Raw genomic sequence first — 20,456 nt, forward strand, 5'->3', positions numbered from 1 at the left:
ACGTTAAATAATACTTTCACAGGTCAAAGTTTTTTACATATGACACAGGAGGAACAGTACTTTCCATCTGAAAGACACTTTCCATCAAAGATTGATGTTTGCCTTAAGTCATAAGGGCAACATCAAGCATCAGTGTTAGGTTATATTTGTGAATAAAGTGAGTTGAAGATAGTAACTTTCCCCCCAGAAGCAAGAAGTTGAAGTCAGTCTACTTTTTGGCTGTGTTAATGTGGCCAACATGTCTCTGGTTTGCATATCTTTAAATAGGAAAATGGCAGCTCATTAAAGGTCTATGGTGAAAGTTCACCACTTGTGAAGCCCTGTCTCAGACCATTTTAAGGGCGTGGAACACTCAAAGGGACCCCTTACATAACACTTCAAAGGAAAATGACACGTCTGAACTTGAAAGGAAAAGGTTAAAGGTGCACTAGAGCTGGCCGAGCTATAAATCATTTTTTCAAAAGTCATACTTTTAACTTTCCTGTTAATATATTTGATATTTTTTGTTATCATGATTATTTTGCAGGAAATATCCAAGCAATACAATGGGCATTAAATATTTTCTATAATCAAGAAGCCCGCCCTGCACAATTAAAATATTCCACTGGGCGGCGCACAAGTATCTGCTGGACTCGTAAAACTGCTCTTTTAAGTATTGGATTAGTGACATAAACGAGCGTGTTGAATATACTATGCACACGTAGGGCTGTCCAATGCAGCCTCTTAATTTGGGATTAATAAAGGAAAGACACTAGAAGATGTGAGCAAATAAGTGACAGTCACAGCGAGAAAATGATACTGCGTCCTCAGGGGCCATTGACCTAACAGGGTTGAGCTGATTAACATGTAAACAAAGCCGTTAGTCAGGGCATCTGCTCTTAATTGCAGCGTGCTTCCGAGGAGTCTGCCTGCAGTGGCTGCGCGCCTAAAGAATGGGCGTGAGCTGTCCCTGGAAAGAGAGCCCTTAGACTTCTGCTTTTTTTTCTGACAGCGATCTGTGCACTCACTTCAGTCCGGCAGAGACAGAGAACACAGCAGCGGAATGGAGAGCTCAGGTACGTCGGATTTGTCTTATTTGCAAGGTTTAAAGCCCGCACAATATCCAGTTTTCGGGAAACAGAAGGAATTCATGAGTTTAGATTCTGTCATTTTAATTTTGTGTAAAGTTTATATCAGTTATATAACTATTTAAACTGATTAGAACCAAATCATTCTGATTTGAATCTTGTTCATAAACCAATTATCGATGTAGAAGCTGCGGCAGCTGTTTCTTTTACGAAGAGAGTCTCTTTTACGCGCACTGATGAAAGTCAGTTTGGTGTCAAAATTCCATCAGTACCAGCCTTATAAAACAATTTCAACTTTTCCTCTCATATCACAAGGATCTTCAACAACAACAGTTTGAAACCCTCCCAAAATCAGCAAAGACGCACAGGAGGGAGGGGAGACTCTCAGCCGGAGAGAGTCTAAGTGCGTCTGTGTCAGAGGGTGTTTGGGAGAGTGAGGACGCATCACAGATAGAGGAAGAAAGGAAGAAGAGAGAAGGGGGACTAAATCTGGACCAGGTGATCCACAAACCTCCAAGGGTCGGCGGGGGTCTTTCGTTGTGTATACGGGCTCAGTTATCCAGCCACCACCATGGTGCCACCAGCGCGCTGCCCGGGACCCTGTGCCATCCTGGCACTGACCCTACTCTTGGGATGCAGCGTAGTTCTTTGCGTCGGCCAGAACGACACGGAACCCATCGTGCTGGAGGGGAAGTGTCTTGTGGTTTGCGACTCGAACCCTTCCTCGGACGGTGGAGTGACCTCCTCACTTGGCATATCAGTGCGCTCCGCTGGGGCAAAGGTGGCGTTTTCCGCCGTGCGTGGGACCAATCATGAGCCGTCAGAGATGAGCAACACGTCCATGACCATATATTTCGACCAGGTGAGATGCCAACTCAGTTTGATGCCAACAAACTCCCCGTCTGTCTCTATAAACCAATTCATCTTCTCAATCTCAAGTTCTGTTGGCATATTATGTGGCTTTGTTAAGTCGTTTGTCGGGTTTCATTCATTTTCTTCTGTGCGATCTAGTCTCTGCAATTTCGAAAATAGTTTGCTTCTTTTTCCTTTGAAAGGTTTTCCAACTGGTGTGCGCACTGGTGTGATTTACAGACCACAAAAAACACTGATCAGTCACGCGGAATCATTAATCGGCCACGGTTCAATTTCCGTTGTGTAATTTGGCTTTGATTGAATGTTTCAGTTAGTCTTCACGCTTGAGATCTTTGGGCAGCCTCCTGTAATATCTGCATCAAATTGGGAACCCTCCCAAACAGCGACTGAAGCGCAGCCTCAAACAGTTGGCAAAACCCCATCCAGTCTCTTTCATGCGCCTTTTGCGCATAAACAAGCAGCGACATGCATGACCATACATAAATAAATACATAAATAAATAAATCATCTGTGTTTGTTGGAGCCTGCAAATGAAGACGTAAATGTGTATAGATATGTAAAGAAAAACAACAACATTGTCTCATTGTGCACACAGGTTTTAGTGAACATCGGCAACCATTTCGATCTCAAAGCAAGTGTTTTCCAGGCACCAAGGAGGGGGATATATAGTTTCAGCTTTCATGTGGTAAAGGTCTACAATAGACAAACCATACAGGTGAGTCAAAATGGCCATCCGCTCTTAAAAAAGACGGCGTTCCGGTGAAGTCAGACATGAGCCTGGCGCTTTTTCTCTTCTCCCCTACAGGTGAACCTGATGCAGAACGATTATCCGGTTATATCAGCTTTCGCCGGGGACCAGGACGTCACAAGGGAAGCGGCCAGCAACGGAGTACTGCTGATGGTTGAACGGGACGACCGGGTCTATTTGAAGCTGGAACGGGGCACCCTTATGGGCGGATGGAAATACTCCACCTTCTCAGGCTTTTTAGTCTTTCCACTATAATCTAATCTGCGATTCTTCATGGGACTCTACTTAGGTCGAGGATAAAAAAAAGAAGTGAGAGAAAAAAAAATACATGCCATTTATTTATAACTGAACTGTCAGCCAAGGAAGCCGACGAATATCTGTACACTCGTCCACTATTTAGTCAAACGTTTCCTTGGAGTTGCATATATTCAAATCCATCAGCCAACTTTTACGCAATCTGGATGACTTGACATATTGATCGGCCATTGATTGGCATGAGCTTTTTTGGGGGGGGGTGTGTGTGGACCCCCCCCCTTTTTTTTTCTTGCCTGGAAGAGAAACATTGTTCCGACTGAGACACGGGTGAACACGGGCCAAAAAAAGGAGCGGATGGAGCAACTGATGTCCCGGACAGGCCGAGTGTTAAATGCTCAATTTTATGTTTGTGCAGACTTAACCAATATTTGCTTTCTGTCCCTTTCCTGAAGTTTTTGGAATTATGGACAACGACAGAAGAAGTGCTTTCCAGCCCAAGACCACCAAGACATATGATTCTTTTCTCTTTTTTTCTTCTTTTTTATGGTTTTGCACGAGAGGAAGCTTTCTTTTTCTGTTTTCTTGTGCTGTCAATGGTGTTGCGTCTGGATGCTGAACATATTGAAAATAAGCCAACTGTAGGCCGCCGACGGGTTCATGAAGTACAAAAAAGGCGACTGTTACAGTTCACAGAGAGGACTTCAAGACCCCTTTATTCAAAAGAAAATCTAATTTATCATAATGACATTACTGTGTGTTCGGAATCTGCATAGCTTTGACTGATTTAATGTTCAGTGCCGTTGCTCACCAATTGTACATTGTGAAAATAATAGAAAAATCCCTATATGTCCCGCTTAATAAAAGATATTGTATTGTATAGGCGAATCGCATTCATCACTTCTTATTTATGTGACTGCACACTGAAAGTCAAAGGCCTTACAGAGGACGCTGACAGGAGGCCACTCTGGTCGCTGTCCGAGGTGCTGAAATCAACGCATCTCAAAGATAACACTTAGCTTGATAGATACGCCGTTTAGGTACATAAATATTTTTCTATTCTTCAACTACTAATTGAAAACTTCGATCAAACAGTAAAAACAGATAATTGTTCTTTTTTAAGTGATTTTAAAGGTTCCTGGACCTCCACTTGCTGCATATTTGCACCTTGAAAGTAGATACTTCTTCCTCTGATTCCAAATTCCACTTCTACATTAAAACAATACAAACATTTGCATAGATATGAGAAGCTGCTGCTGCTTGATGACATTTTAAAAAGATGAAAATCTTCCAAAGATGCCTGCAATGTTCTGAAATGTTCTTCAGCATTTGTGTTTACACACAAACAAAAACGTGTGGTGTTTGCCATGCCCTTTCCCTCCCCTCTTTTCCATTTCCGGTACACCTGAGTTGAAATGATCAGGTGATCTTCGCTGGGGAGTTTTTTGTTGTAATTTTATTGCTGATTGCGTCTTTTTTTTTCCGGAAAGAACGTACCAGATGTGTGAGGTATGACTGTATCAGACCACACAGAGAAAAGCGTTTATCCTTTATTGATTTTCCTTTTTTCTTAAGTTCATGCCCATCAGGTCACAGACTCATGGGCCTACTGAGAGGTGGGCTGACCAAAAGGCTCAATATCAAAAGGTGTCCCTACTGCTTTGAACCAGAATTTGCCTGGAGTCTTTAATTTTGCAGGTGAAGATAAGTGATCTCTCTGATGTGAGTCAGCTGGGTAAAAGTCTGTTTACTTGTGCTCTAGTTTATTTGCAAAATATGACCTTTTTCATGACTTGGACCAGAGATGTGTGATGGACATTGCCTTTAAAGAGTCTAAAACTTAATCCACTGTGCGTAATAGACTCGGCTTTGAGCATTTTGTATTGAATCTACGATTTATCAGGCTTCTCCAACAATCTTCACACATTGTAAAAGAACACTGAGAAAGGATTTGGCTTTGAAAGTTGAATATTAAAATGGTCTTTAAATCAAAAAGTAAAAAAAACTGGATTGTTGAACTTCATCTATCAAGGAAAGATTTCCCTGGAAAACAATTAAAAAGAAAGACAACAGAAAAAAATCCCTTCAGTGATTTATAGAAGCTTGCCAAACGAGTTGCACTTGTTTGTTAAAATGCATTAATGGCACCACCAATAAAACGCAAACAAAAGAAATCCCTTTAATTATTATTTTTTTTAAACAGGGGATTCAACTGAACACCAGTTAACTCCCCTGAGAATATGTTAGACATGAACAGCTTGTAACTTGGGTCTGCTTGCCTACCTCTGCAATGTGGTTTTTCTCCCTTTTTTCCCCCTTGAATTTTGCCTTCATCTTGTGTAAAAGTGAACACAACAGCTGAGAGTAAAGACCTACTGATAGGCTGCTGATGCAGGCAGTAGGCCTGCATGGCGGAACATGGCAAGGAAATTATTCTGTTCTGTATGAAACTGGCCCATAAAGATCTCACTGTCTCCCTGCTGGAGTGAATCTGACAATAAAAGTTCAATTTAAGATCCTGAAAAAGCGAATTAAAATTTTTTGTGTTCAATAGTAACCCTTGTGCTGTCCTAGGCACTTTAACATTAGGAGTTGGGTCATCTAGACCCACTGGACAGAGCGCTGCACCTTTTTTCTTCAATGATTTGTGATCTTCACTGGTGTCCATGGATTACATGAAATCTTTCCACCTTTATCCACCTTTGTCACGGTAGGGAGAACACGTCAATGTAAGGGTGGGGTCACCTAAAATAGCACAAGGGTTTTAAACCTATTTGCAATATAAACGGCAAACTATAAGTGGCACCTTAAAGATACCATTATGGGAAAAAAAAAAAAAATTCCCAAATCATTTTTTGTTAACAGCAAAAACAAAGCTTCCATCACAACAAAATAGCAATCAAATTACTCTTATGCATTGTAAAATAGACTTGGTTCTGCTGTCACTGAAGCACAGATGGCATTTCACTGAGATGCCCTTCAAAAGCTTGAACTTACTTGCCATGGTCTCTTTTTTAACACATGTCCTCGTGACATGTATTCTTTCAAAACTCTTATTCACATGGAGAGAGATCATAGATCTGCTGCCCTCCCCCACCAGTGAACTACATGCATGAAGCTCAATTAAGTAATAGATTTATGTCAGTTATTTATTTTTTACGAGGTTGGTTTAGTGAAAGAACACCCACCCAGGAAGTGTGTACGATACATCATTCAAAATAATGAATCAAATAAATGGATATTTATTCGTCTTTAATGTTGAAAGTAGGATTTAAATATATCAGAGGAAAAAGAAAAATCAAAGTTGGCTGTTGCTGGTTTGAAATCTTTGTTGTCAGGATCAAGACTGTTTTTAGATGTTCTCTTGGAGTCTCAACACTAATCATGTCTTTGTCTTTTTATTTGGATACTTGTTTACTCCTAACAACACTAAATGTGTTATCTTTAAAAAAAAACATCAGAAGGAAAAAAACACAGATATTTGTTACAGCAAGATAAATGCACTCACTTCTTTTGTTTCCTTAAATGATTCCCCATAGATTTTTTTCCAATGTTTTCTTTGGGGTAAACAATAAATCTTAACAAGGCAATGAGCAAAATGTCTAACCTAATCCTGTTTGTAGCACAGACTGCTTTTTGGCGTAATACATCTCTTTCACACTCATAGGTCATTAGTTTGACAAAGGCCACACAACACATAAAAAACAAAGCACAGTATTTGAAGAGTTTGTTTATTTTTGTGCACATTTGAAACTTTCAACTGTCTAATATCAGTATATTGACACTGTCACAGTTGAACATTTCTCAGATTCTAAAAATATTGTTTGGTTTGGACACTTTCAATCAAATACTTTTGTTGATCTTAAAATGCTAAAAACACAAATCATTTATGTTGATTTAAATGGCTCTTTATGACTGATTTTAAATTTCAACTCTATGCATTTATAGCAATGCATTTCTATACTTTTTGGATTTAAATTTAAGAAGCTGAAACAACAAGAGGGCCTGCTCTGAAAGAACAAAATGTAAACGTAAATTCAAAATGTCCTTTCCTGTGTATTCTGTGACATTTTTAGCTCCTATTTCAGGGAACATTTTTGAACACTTGCACTTTTACAAGGAAATGGTAAAAAAAAAAATCAATTTGCCTTCTTTTTGTTACAGATGATTTAACTCACTGATAACCACAAGGAGAAAAAAAAAACTTTTAAAATCTGATTTTTTTTCTTTTTGCTGAACACTCTCCCGGCTGTGGTCCCTGTTACGAGTGGAAATTGCCTTAAGTGTGATTGTGAGTGAGAATAAGCCTTCCACAGCATCATTTTTATTCAAGCTGTTCACCGGCAAACCTAAAGGCGCTTCCTTCCGGCTCTGAAATTGCGCTTAAGGCCCTCCCTAAATATAATTTAATATATGTGACTGCAAGCTAAATTCGTCCCCATTATAAATGAAGCAGACCTTTTGATATTGCAGCAAAAAACTACCATCTTCAGACTTTATTCCGTCCTTATTTTATGGACCACACAGTTTGTCAGAATGAAACCTTTTCTGTTCTTCCATGCATTTACCATTTCTTTTACCTCCTTCCTCTCTCAAATGTTAAACGCCTGATAATTAACCTCAATCAGATCCCATAAAAGTCTTCACCTAGTTCAGTGAGAAACTTTACCTGGGGCTTTGGTATTTGTAGTTTCTCAGTGACCTAGCTAATTTGCACTTGAATGGAAAGACACTGATGCAAACAAAGAGTACGCTGGGAGGATAACATGTGACGGTGGCTTGTTAATAATGCATTTGTTTGCCAAACAAATAAATAGACGCACAACACTGACAAACATCAGTCACTGCGCCGCCTCTGTGAACAAGCCCATCCCTGAAGAAAAGGCAGAGAAAGTCTGTTTATACCTCCTGCCACTGCCTGCATTATCCATACCGCTGAAACATGCAATTCCCAAAAGAAAATACAACCTCGTCCAAGCAGCACCCTCTCCGGTTTCCCACCCCTCGCTACCACATACAGACAGTAGGCAACACAGAGGCAGCCATCCATGGCTTACATGAGCAACTCCTTGAAGTGATGGTTCCAATACATCATCTGTCTACACATTAGATTCAGGCACAGCGAGTCTGAGAGACAGCTTCCTGCACCCAGCACCTAACCAGTTTAACTCCATTCATTAGAGTTGAGGAGGGGGGGCTTGCCTTAGCACAACCAGCTGCAGAGGAGTACAGGGGCGGTGGATTCTCTGGATCAGGGAGATTTGCACACTTTAAGTGTGCATTTTTAAGTTGACAAACTTAACTACTCTGTGGCAGCACAGAGGGAAAGCTATTTTTTTTTACAGGTGAAGGTGTGAGTTCTGGTTAAAGTTTTAAAGGTAATTTGGTGCAGCAGGGAATTTCATAAAGGCCATAGTTATTGCTCCCCATAAACAAAAATAGAAAAGGAATAATAACTTGTGCACACTCTTCTTCAGCCTTTTTGACATTTCATCCAGTTTCACTGCAAATCCTGAATCTTAAAAAAGTAAAAAGTCCATAAAAATTTGTTATTTTCTGTTTTGCAAGAAAAAGAATCTTATAAAAAGTTTTTCGATAGAAAAACAACATAAACATGTCTTAATATATTTTTTTAAATAAAAATTCTTGGTAAGACCATTTTTCTTACATCAGTGGCAGATTTTTTTACTTCTTTACATTTTCTTTCCCCAATTTTAAGAAGTTTTTAAACTTATTTCTAGAGGGCAGTATGGTTTTCTGCTCAGGACTGGTACACCCCCCCCCCCCCCGCATTGGTAAGAACTCGTTTTACAAGCTTGTGTGTTTTTCAAAAAAAGCATAAAGGGGCAATAATGTGTCTGATAGAAAACACAATCAACAGGAAACGTGAAAAGTAAAACTGTCAGGAAATTCCTATGACAGCTGTCAGAAGGTTCTTGTCACCCTGTAAATGTTAATGGCACTCTTTCTTGTTTGTCACTGGATTCCCTCCTTCTCTGTGATGACAGGCAGAGTGTCCACAAGTACATGAGAACTGCTGTTCAGCACGGAGAGCAACGTGAGTTGCTTCCAGATCATTTCGCTGATGGACCACACATCTCGTCACTGAGCATTTTCTATGATCAAATCAACATTAGAACAAGTTTTTCTCACAATGAATGATTGATTTTTACTAACACGGAAAGAAAAAAGTTGTATTTATTTAAGGGGAGGCTTAAATTGGCAACTTTTTATAATTACAAAAATAGGTAGCACATTTACATAACAAAAGAGATGCGACTTCACCTAATCAGTCTGTTTGTAGACATGTCTTCTCTTCCAATAAAGGATAAAAACATCTGATGTTAGTGATGGACAGGTTATAAAACACTTTATGAAATTATTTTGACACATTAACCACATTAGTGACCAGATCCAGTTACTTTTATTTACACATGTAAAGTATACTGAAAAATATGTGGGTTTACTAAAGTGCAATGCAACAGTAAACAAAAAGTTGATTGTAAATTGCAAAAGAAGAGAAAGAAAATCAAATTCACGTCAGAAAATGTACAACAGATTATTTAAAAAAACAACAAAGTCCAAAAGTGATCAAAACATAGAAAAAAGTTGAATTCTAAAAATGGCACACTGTTTAAGACTGTATGACTGGAACAGCCCTGTCACCTGCCTTTAGGAATTTAAAGAAGCAGCTTTTCCGTAAATCAGACAAGCAGAAAAATAAATAAATAAAAATATATTATTACAAAAGTTTAAACAAAATGACGAATCAGCCACATAATGTACTGGAAGCAGTAAAGTGACAGGAGTAATATGGTTAAATGTAAGAAGTCTTGACATGGGTCTCTTTTTTTTAAATCTTTTATTTAGAAATCATCCTTTACTGAATTATTGATCTTTCTTTTTTTTTTTCTCCAAACTTTATTTGTCAGCTTTTTCATCCACAGTATTCCGTTGCAGTATTGTTGGGCTCATATTTATAGATATGGACTAGAAAAAATGTAATTATACATAAACAAGTAATAGGTAGAAAGTATTATTGATCTTTCTATCCAGGATAACATCAGAGTCTACCATTCTTCACAGACTACCACAATTATACTTGTTAAACTGTCTCTATCTTCAAGAGGTTGTCAGGTCTTGGTATCATTCAAAGACTGTCTAGCATTATAAAAGTGCTACCATCATCCTTAAATGATGCCATATTTTGCTAAAATGGGCAAAGAGATGGAAGAAAAATAAAAGCTTAAGAATAAAGCCTTGGGGGATGCCACACAAGGATGATGCAAAGCATGAGAGGAAGCCCTCAAAGTAGACTTTTAAACTCTCAGAAAAATCTTTTCTGAACCTATTCAAGGTTGCACCTTTTGTCCCCCAAGAGTTTTTTTCCTGATTAATTATCTTTTGGTACAGTCAAAACCAATGCAAAAATGATCTAAAAAGACAAAAAGCAAACTTTTCTTTTGTTGTTTCTGTTAATTAAGGCTTTGAAATCGCTTCTAGGATTCCATGTTTAAACAAAAGCAGCAAATTCAAATTTAATCTCTTGAAGCAGTCAGTGTGTGTTTTTTAATGCGAACTGCATCTTTGATGATTATTAAATTCAACACATAAAAAGTGTTTGCAAAAAGAGGCATTATGGAAATTTGTTTATCCAACAACGAATCTGATAATCCTTTGTGGAGAGGAATCTAAAACAATTAAAGACTCAATCAGAAAAAATTCAAAAGAACTCCCAACAGTGGGAGAGAAGGAACATATAATGGGAAGTTTCTGTACAAAAAAAACCCAGTAAGTTCACCCTGCTCACCGAGTAGAGCGCTGGGTTGAAAATGATATGCAGACACGGTTTTGTTGTTTGTCACAGCACAAAACTGAGTGAGAAAAAGTAATTGCAAGGTCATGGTAATACAAGAATATTTCTATTTTGTATTCTTCTTCCACCAGAAACAGAACTGGAAAAAAAAATCCCCAAACATGTGGACACAACCTCAGCCACTGCTATTTCACTCCTTAATAAGCGGTTGTCCTGGTGTCTGGAATAAAGCAGGCGTTTCATGACAAAACAGGAGCGGGTCACAATGTTTACTTTAACTGCCTGCAGAAAAATCTTTTAAGAGCTTGTTTGTGGGACTCACTGACAGTTCGATTTATGCTATTTCATTCCATGGAGTACAAAAAAAATGAATGAAAAATATACAAATATTTAAAATTATCAATGAAAAATGACAGGGATGATTCTCTAAACAAACCTGTTTTTCATTTTTCTTGTGCAAATTGATTTAACAGCAGTTTTTTAAAGGTTGTTTTTAACTTCACAATTTAACTATTCTCACAGGAATCATAAATGGCAGAAGAAATTGAACGCTTTCAAGGCATTTGTCCATAAACATTTTATGGGTAAAATTCATTTTTTTCTACAGAATAAGTCTCACATCTTTTCAATTTACCATAAAAAAACATATCTTGACTATACAAACCTTTAAAACCTCCAGAATGTATAAATTGCATATTGATGGAGGGGGTAAAAGTGTCTCAGAGGAAAAAGAAATAAAGGCTTGGACATTTCTGTGTCATCTTATCTCATACACATAAGCACAGACGGGCTTGGCGCATGGATGGCATTGAGTCTGTGTTCAATGGGGTTTCTCCACAGCCTCAGGCATGGCTGGGGACCTTGAGGAGTGCTACAGGCGTGTTTAAAGGTGAAAAAGGAGATAGAAGTCAGTCAGCTGCAAAGAGGAGGTCAGCCACTAATTAATCCAATGTGGAGAAAATGGAAATTCCACTCACTGTCAATAATCTCGTTCATTTGCTCCCATCTGATCGGAGAGGCTCAAAAAAGAATTATACGGTGGAATGCTCTAGTTCATTTATGAAGTTGACACCTATTAAATGTTTAGGTATTATAAAATACATAAAAATAAAATTCTAAGGGAAAAGGTCCTCATTTGTTCATTCTCAGCTCTGTGTTAAAACTAATTAAATTTTCTCTTTCATCATCATATAGTAGACAACATGAAACACGTTATTTAAACAAGAAATTAAATAATGTATCATAAATTTAGAATATTCTACTAAGTCTGTTAAAAATGTGAAAAAAATGAGAAAGCCAATTCTTCAGACCACAGTGTAGGCCAGTTTTCTTTTGAAAAAGAGGTTTTATCTCAAAGGACTTCCTGGTAAAATAAAGGTTACATAAAATAAAATAAAAAATGCAAACTTTATGAGAGGAACATGTGACATTTAATTTTTTATGAGAAAAGGGAGGAGAGACAAGCCCGGACACTGAACACGTTTCCTCCAATTAGGAAATAAAGTTTGACATTTCATTATCAGATGTTATGACCTAGAAATTTAGTGTTTTACCTCATCACACTTTCTACAAAGAGAGAAGCAACATTTGGAAATTGCGTTATTTAAACAGAAAGACCTGCCTACTCCTTAACTTATAACAATAACGGCTCGCCTCCCCTTCTTTCCAATTAAAGATGGCTGCCACAGAATCAAAAGAGTTGATTTGCCTCTCAATTCAAAATCTATTAAATTGTTATAGCTACCCATAGCGAATAGTAGAAGCTTATTTTATTAGGTATACTTGAGTATAAGTATAGCAATATACTATAGACCACGGGTGGCAAAACTACAGCCTAGCGGCTCGTAATACTTTTTAATTTGGCCCGCCAAACTACAATAAATGATATTGATAATCCAGGTACTCAGGTGCCTCCCCATAGATGGTGCTCTACAGAAACATTGACCGTTGTCTAGGTGCAAAACATTATTCCGCATTCATGTGGTGTTAGAAAATGTGGTGGTTGTTGTTTTTCTTACGTTTGGGCGTGTTTTTTGAGTCGGACAGACGTTTTTCCGATCATTTCAACACCACATGAATGCAGCATTTCTCTAATTTGCGTTTTCCTTCAGGGACATCAACCCATTGGTGCAATTGGCATGAAAATGAAAACAAAACCCCCTTTTTTGAAATAGAATCTTCATAATCTTTTGCTTTAAGATACATATAGATTATTTTTTCAATCAAAATTAAAGCATTTTTTGTCCAAATTCCATGTTATTTCTTTCTTTTATAAGGTGGATTACCAAATCACTCCATCCATCTACTGTTAAATTTTCCATCTGTTAAATTTTGGTTTCCTTTGTGGCCCACAGGTCAAACGTTTCCCCACCTCTGTCATAGATCATGTGTAGGAAGTGTACTAATAAATATATATAAAAAGAAACCTTCAGTGTAGTACCTCACTTTTAGTATATTCCAAATATACTTGTAGTACACATAAATAGGCTACTTTCTGCTAAGAGTTTCTAGAAAAATAAATGAGAAAACACAAATTGGTTCTGTGTATGTATTTTCTTCACACACAATGGGTCTTATGCCAGAGGGAGCATACAATTATCAAATAATGACGGCAATATCAAAAAATAATCCCAAGGTCTCTTTTCTTTGCTGTACGTGTTCTGACACTAACTATTTTAAAATGTTTATTAATTTAATCCTCATTTGTAAAAAAGACCTTTGCTTCTTTATTGATAAATCTTTTATTAGTCATTAAAAAAGTAGTGAATCAATCTATGACATTTAACCCAAAAATAAGATTCATATATACCATTAAGAAAATATAAATAGTATATAGTATGTATGTTAATAGTATGTTAACGTTAACATAATATGCCACTTCGCATGAATCTTTAAATGTTTGAAAATTTGGTTTATGCTAAACAAAAGAAAGAGGCAGACGCAGGGCTAAAAGCTTTTAGAAATACTTTGTTTCTCTTAACAAATGTGAAAAAGTCCTTTGGTGACTGTTTATGAGAACTGGATTGAGGGAGTGTGACATCATAGTGAATCTTGTTAAAACATGTAGCACAAACATTTTTTTCCACTGGTGCTTTTTCAAGTTTAGATCAGGTAATGGATGCAGTTTTGCAAGTCTTGTGGCGTTTTCCTAAAAATGCTAGAGCATGCAAGATTTATGGAAAAGTCGGAGCACATGCAGAGAATCAATTTAATATTTTCATTAATGAATGTTGATTTTTGCCAAAAAAAACACATTAACAAATCCAACACTGTTCATTTGTTTATTATTTTCACTTAAATGTTTGTCGTTTTCATTATTTTGAAATCAGCATAAAAACGAATCGTCATATCTCTCAAAATATATAATTTTCAAAGATTTTAAGCTGTTCCATGCATTCTTAAGCCACTCTCTTAGTCACGGATCTGAGTTTGCTTTGTGTTATCTGACATCACTGAAACATGTAAATGAGAACAGCTTTCTTGGGAATTTCTCTGTATTAAAATTCAGTAGTTCAGAACGGCAGAGAAGACAACAGATGTTAGGAGCTGACAGAATGCTGAAAGCAAGAGCTCCATTTTTATGCCTTACCAAATCACCTCAACCAGTGTTACCACAGTGGTACATTTGTTCTTAGAAAGTTTTAAAGCACTCAAGGAAAGACGATCAGGAAGGTCAGAGTAAATTTAAAAGTAGGTGAATATTAGCAGGTAAAACCTGCTAAATCATTTTCAATTTCAAATTTCTAAAAATAGAGAACAGTTGAGCATGTTTAAATTTTCTGCACTTGTCGAACAATAAAAATATTGATTTCATAGAAAGATATTAAATATAAATGTCACAATTCTTTAGGAATTTGCGTGTAAGAAAATGTTGAACTAAACAAAAATAGTGGGCAAACTCTTGTTTTTATTTAAAATTTTGGTGTGACAGTAACAACACAGGCGCTAATGTGTTCATGGAAGAAACACTGAATTTGTTCCTTTTTTGTTGGGAAATTTAAACAAAAAAATTGACGTAAATGGTATTGTTGGAAGTATAATATGCACTTTATCCAATGGAATTGTCAGATGATGTTACTAAAAATGTTCTAACATAGGTAACACAACCACATAAACAGAAAAATAACTGCAGGCCCTCTAACTCAAACAGCAAACAAATGATTCTAAAATACAGAATAACTAAATAATTAAGCCCATTGCTGCACTTTTTACAGATAAATATTACAAATTGCATTAGGAGTATGTCAAAATGAAATAAAAAAGAAGCGAAAGTAAAAGAAAAAAGAAGTTGAAAATGTTCTGGGAAATTTCAAGAAATAAAAAACTTTTGAAGGAAAATTTCCTCAAAAAACTGAAATCGATGGTTCTGACTGTCAACGTGCAGTCAACATTTTTCATTGATGTGTTTACATAATAACAAGACAACACAACTACATGTTTTTTGGTTAGGTTTTCACACATCCATGATGTGGAATCAAAGCATTGACTTGAATTCAAGCACACTGAGTTTATAAAATATGGACAAATGCAGCCAGGACCTTTGGCTTTTACAGATCTTCCAGTTTGAATCCTCATCTGCAGACAGAAATAAGGCACGTCAACTTAATATCACATCAGAAACACTATATTTTGGCCAAATGTAAAGTGTCATAACTGAGTCTTTAATTTGATTCAAGGTTCATGGAGACAAAATATTTCTAGTCTAAAACAAAATCTACTTGATGTTGCCACCAGGAGAATAACACAAATGGAACATAGTACCAGTATCTGGGGGGAGGCAATAGGGGGCAAAAGACTTTGGAAGGGTGGCAAATGAGAATAGCTGAGTGGAAGACCATGAAATGATCAATGAAATGTTCAAAATAGGTATTTCAAACTGTTTTTAATGGTCTTATTATTAAAACAGCTGTTCTTTTAGCTGAAGCGCTATTACTAATGTTAAGAAGTAACAAAAAGACAAAAAAAAGTAGAATCTTTTGAAAGCCCAGATGGAGTGGCGCACCGAATACAGGGGCGTGGCTAGTAATTTCTAGTTTTGGGGGTGGGGGGGTCTGCAGAAAAGTATTACTTTAGTTATTTTTGCAGTGCTTAAAAAAGCTTATAATAATGATTTCTTATTTTATTTCAATAATGATAGCCTACTACTGTGAGGGAAAAACGGGGGGCAAAGTTTTTGCTGTGGGGGCCCAGCTGCCCCTATGGCTCCACCCCTGCATAAGTAGAAAAACAAAAACAAGGAAAACATTTTTGGGTCCATTCACACCAGACAATCCATACTATACCAAAGAGCCTAAAGATGCTGTGAACTGTGCACAGTAAAAGTGTTACATAATCACAGCAGTTTGGCCGAAAACCACAGCAAAAATTCGACTGCAAAAAGCAAAAAACAAAACAAAAATAAAAGCGAGAAAGAAAAGGGTACCATTTGCTGGGTGTTCTTTTTTTTCTTTTTTGTACCAAACATGCTGGCATACCAAGCCCCTAACGGGCCATTAAAGAATAAAAAAAACGAATGGGTGCGCACCCGTTACTAATGGGTGCACATTCAATTCAATTCAATTTTATTTATACAGCCCAAATTCACAACAACATTCGTCTTGATGGGCTTCGAGCTCTTTTTGCTTCAAATTTTTTTTGCTTCAATGGCCCTTTAGGGGCGGCGTACTGGGAAGTACGACAGAGTTTTAGGACCACCAAAAAAAAAAAAACATGAGTTCTAATTCAGTTGTATCGTGATATAACTCATTGCTTCTGTCTGAGGAGGCGCAATTTTGGGTATTTTCAACGTTCTTGTGCTAATAAGAACGTTTTCATTCCTCTTTATTGTTTTATGTTGAAACGGGACATTTCATCTGGAGGAGGAGGTGTATGTAACACTGTTTACTTATTCGGATGACAGGTTCATGACGTAAGGAGACAGATGAACTTCAGGGTGTGTAAATGAAAAGGATGCAGCGGTCCTCTACACCCAAAATTGTCTCTGAGCTCCTTATCATATGAAACTCCGCTTTACCGACACCGAACCCCGGAAAGCTGACTACACTGAAAATAATCTGATTTTCAGTCGCCAAGAGGTTCAGAATCTCTTTGTTTTTAAACCTATCCAGAAATAAAGCTTCACAAAAGGCTCCACATATTTCATCTTCAAGCTAGGCTCCGATAAACGGAAAACTTTGTTTTTTTTTTCCTTGTTGATCTATGACTATTTTCTCATAAATTTACAAGATTTTAAGTCGTAAATTTACGGAAAACAAAACTCTTAAATTTACGAGTTTATATCTTGTAAATTTACAAGATTTTTTTGTGTGTAAATTTACGACTTAAAATCTTGTAATTTAAAAGTTATCATGCGCTAGCATGGCTCAGCCTAAATTGTGTGATGATGGTTTGAATTGTAAACTTTTGCATGACTTTCACTTTTCAGAAACTCATGGAACTTCATCCATTCAATAAACTCACCGTGTTACTCCCGCTGAAGGACACTTGTAATCCCGGAGTGGTGCATTGTTAAAGCATTTCCTGTGATCTAAGAGGGGCTTAAAATTCACATTTGATGCAAATTTCCTCGTGCTGTTAACATTAAAGTAATAGTTTTCTTCTTGTGACCAGTTCATTAAAATCAATTTTGATGTTTGAGCAACGTTATTCAGCAAGATCATTTGGAATCTTCTCCTGGCTTACAAACAGGTTGGTGTGTTTACTTTTCATGGTTTGGGGTTGACAGAAAGAGGCTCTTGTTGGAGGCTCAAGCGTGCGCTGGCTCTGATAACATGTTTAAAGGATTTGATCGAGCCAATTCACTTTGAGAAAAAAAATCTTGTGTTGGATCAATGCTGGCATGCTGATGAGCTTTGCTCAGGTGTTGCCAGAGGCACCATGATAATGGTCAGAGCATGCAGAATCGTTGTAGGAGCCCCAACGGTTCAGGAGGAATTAATTACAGACCAAACCACAGAAACTCATCCAGTGCTCCGGCTCATCACTTTCAAAGCAGAGACATCATCCTCAAAGGTTTGAGGTCACAGACACTTTGTTACACTTTCTTTGTCCAGGAAATTAAAGCGCTTTCGAGGCCAACCCTGTAATTTCATCTGCACAGAGCCGAAATCCCCCTTAAAGCACAAAGACATTCTGCTGTCGACAAAACACACAAGTCCTTGTAGGATTTGATCATTTATGATGTTTAAATATTTAGAACACGAAATAAAACTTAATTCAGAATTATTAAAGACCATTTAGAATGACATGCCAACATAGCAGCTGATCGCCTAGAAGATTCATTTTGTTCTCATGTCTGGTTTGTGCAGAGATCTGCACAGTCAAAGCCCCCACCCCTTCCACTTTTCCTCTTCCATCCACTCTGCCCCAGTTCTGGGATAGTCCCATCTGCTTTGACAATCTGTTTTGATGGAAATCAGTTGGTTTTTTTCCCCCGCCTCTCTCATCTCAACTGACTGCTCTTGCGGTTTTCACTTGAAGTTTCCGTGTTTTCAGGGTTTAGAGGGTTTAGATGAAACTTGGGTATGATCACAGCCTCCTCATTGCCACCATCGCTCAGCCAGTCTCATACAACAAGACCCCTTAATTTTGATTTGATTCTCAGTCAAATAATTACTTTGACATGCATACAATGGAGCTTAGTTAAAATAAAAAGGAAAGTTAGACTGTCTGGGGTCCTTTTCTATTCCTGACTTCTTATCTTTATACAAATCTATTTAAGAATCACAAGAAAAGAGGAAAAAATAAAAGCATCAACATTGGTCACAAGTTCCTAAATTTAAGTCTCTTGCTTTTGGTCCCCACAAAATGCCTGTACAAATTAATTGTAAATAAAGAGACCAAAAAAGTCGTAAGATTTTTTCAAAAAGCATTTGGGGTGTCTAATTAGTGGATACTTTTTAAATATTTATTCATGCAAACACTATTTTTGTGCATTATTAATGTCAACATAAAAGTAGATTCAAAACACAATTAAAAAAGTAAGACTACCAGTCTTATTATAAGGTTATTGTGTCTTACTTACTGATTTTTCCTTTTTTTTTGACTCCCCAAATTCTGCAGACTGTGCAAGGGCCTTGTAAATGCTGCTTGTGTGATAAGCATGCAGCCTGAGTGTTTGAAATGAGGAAATTAGACAATCAGAGTGTAGTTTGTGTGTCACCTGCACACCCTGTGCATGCAGCGTTTGCTCTGGGTCAGTAGGGGCCCAGTACTTCCATATTAATAACAACTAGAGTGTGGCGTAAGGCTGTGGTCTCCAAACTTTTTTGAACTGACCTGTTTAATGTCAGAAAACATTTTCAAGAACCACTCGGAATGAGGGTGAAGTGGGCGTCTGATTGTTTTTAGCTTCCGGTTCCTCTTAACTTTTTAGGGTAAATTCATCCTCTGTGTAATATCTGCATCCGTTTTAAACTTTATTTCTAAAGTAAAAAGCATTAAATGTGATATAGATTTTCCCTTAAAGTCCCACTCCAATCATTTATTTTCAAAGCCATTGGTCTTTTGATTGTGCTGTTTTTGGCCAAAATCATAAAACCTGTGTCGTTTTCTAATGCCATCCCCACTCTGCAATGGGGAGGGTGAGCCCTGCGGGTCACGACTAGCCAGCCCCCAGGTCTGTCCCCACCCATGCACTCTCGCACACACACAATCTTCTGGTTGCCCCCCACCCTCCGTCACCACTCAGTAACCCCCTCCGGCCGATCGACCCCCCAGCGCCGCACGCTCAACCACCACCAGGATTAACAGTTTAAAGTTTTGTATACAAGTATACAAAATATGGTCAATTGTATTTTATTTGCTGACAGAGCAAATAAAATATAATTAAAAGTTACTTATTATGGGGTTATTGCAGGAACTAAGGACATCATTGTTCAACCCTTGTGTTGTACAGAGGATCTGCTGGGCTTCCCCCTTTTTAGTGGAGAAGACCGGCCAACATTCATCTTTCTATCTGCTCCAGGAGTAGTAGAGCAGTCCATTTCACCACTGAGTTTCTTGAGTCATGGACCCCACCAACTCTGTCAATTCAACTTCGCTCTAATTTGCTGCTGAAGAGATCCAGTAAAAAATAATATAAAAAAAGGATAAATTCCAGCTGGTAGAAAACTTTTATCTCTATATCTTATGATGTGAGTGCTGAAAGAGTAAACACAGTTAAAGAGAGTCAGCAAGAAAACAAGATCGGAGAGCTGACTCCCCCTCATAGCCCCTCCCAAACTTATCTCTATGGAATTACTGAGTCTAGCATCACAAACTCTGTCTCTGTCAACAACTGCCAATGCATCTTCAGACGATAAATTGCCATCAACAAGGAAAAACTTTAACCAAGCCAGACAAGGATGCAGAAGGAGAGTTTTTTTTCTTCCTGTTTTTGTTTTCCTGTGCTCAGGCATTGTGAATATTCTTTTGTACCTTGCCTTCTAACTCCTTCTTTTTATTTTGAAGATGAGGAGTGTTTTAAAATGCAAAGGTGACTGGCTTTTCCTCTTCCCCAAGTGCATTCCTGTTCCACAAGACATCAACCCCCATCCCTTCTTCTCTTCTAAAACCTCTTCTTTTCCGTGTTTGCTGTCTCTCACACTTGTAGCAGATGATGGCACCGCCTCAGAATTATTTTCTTCTCTCAGTCAAAAACAGTCATACTCGATTCTGATTTTAGGTGGAGTGGTTCATTTCTGAATGAACGTGCAAGTGC

The 20,456-nt window shown here is 37.7% G+C and overlaps 1 protein-coding gene across 1 annotated transcript; it reads left to right on the forward strand.

Moving 5' to 3' along the window:
• Positions 1–703: 703 nt before the first annotated feature.
• Positions 704–3,833, forward strand: cbln2 (cerebellin 2 precursor). The gene is made up of 4 exons (XM_004081017.4): positions 704–1,055; positions 1,383–1,929; positions 2,536–2,655; positions 2,746–3,833. The coding sequence occupies exons 2-4, from the start codon at positions 1,639–1,641 to the stop codon at positions 2,941–2,943; spliced, it is 609 nt and encodes a 202-aa protein (XP_004081065.1). The 5' UTR covers positions 704–1,055; positions 1,383–1,638; the 3' UTR covers positions 2,944–3,833.
• Positions 3,834–20,456: the final 16,623 nt, after the last annotated feature.

This window comes from Oryzias latipes, chromosome 20, assembly GCF_002234675.1.
Source record: "Oryzias latipes chromosome 20, ASM223467v1".
Classification (NCBI taxonomy): domain Eukaryota; kingdom Metazoa; phylum Chordata; class Actinopteri; order Beloniformes; family Adrianichthyidae; genus Oryzias; species Oryzias latipes.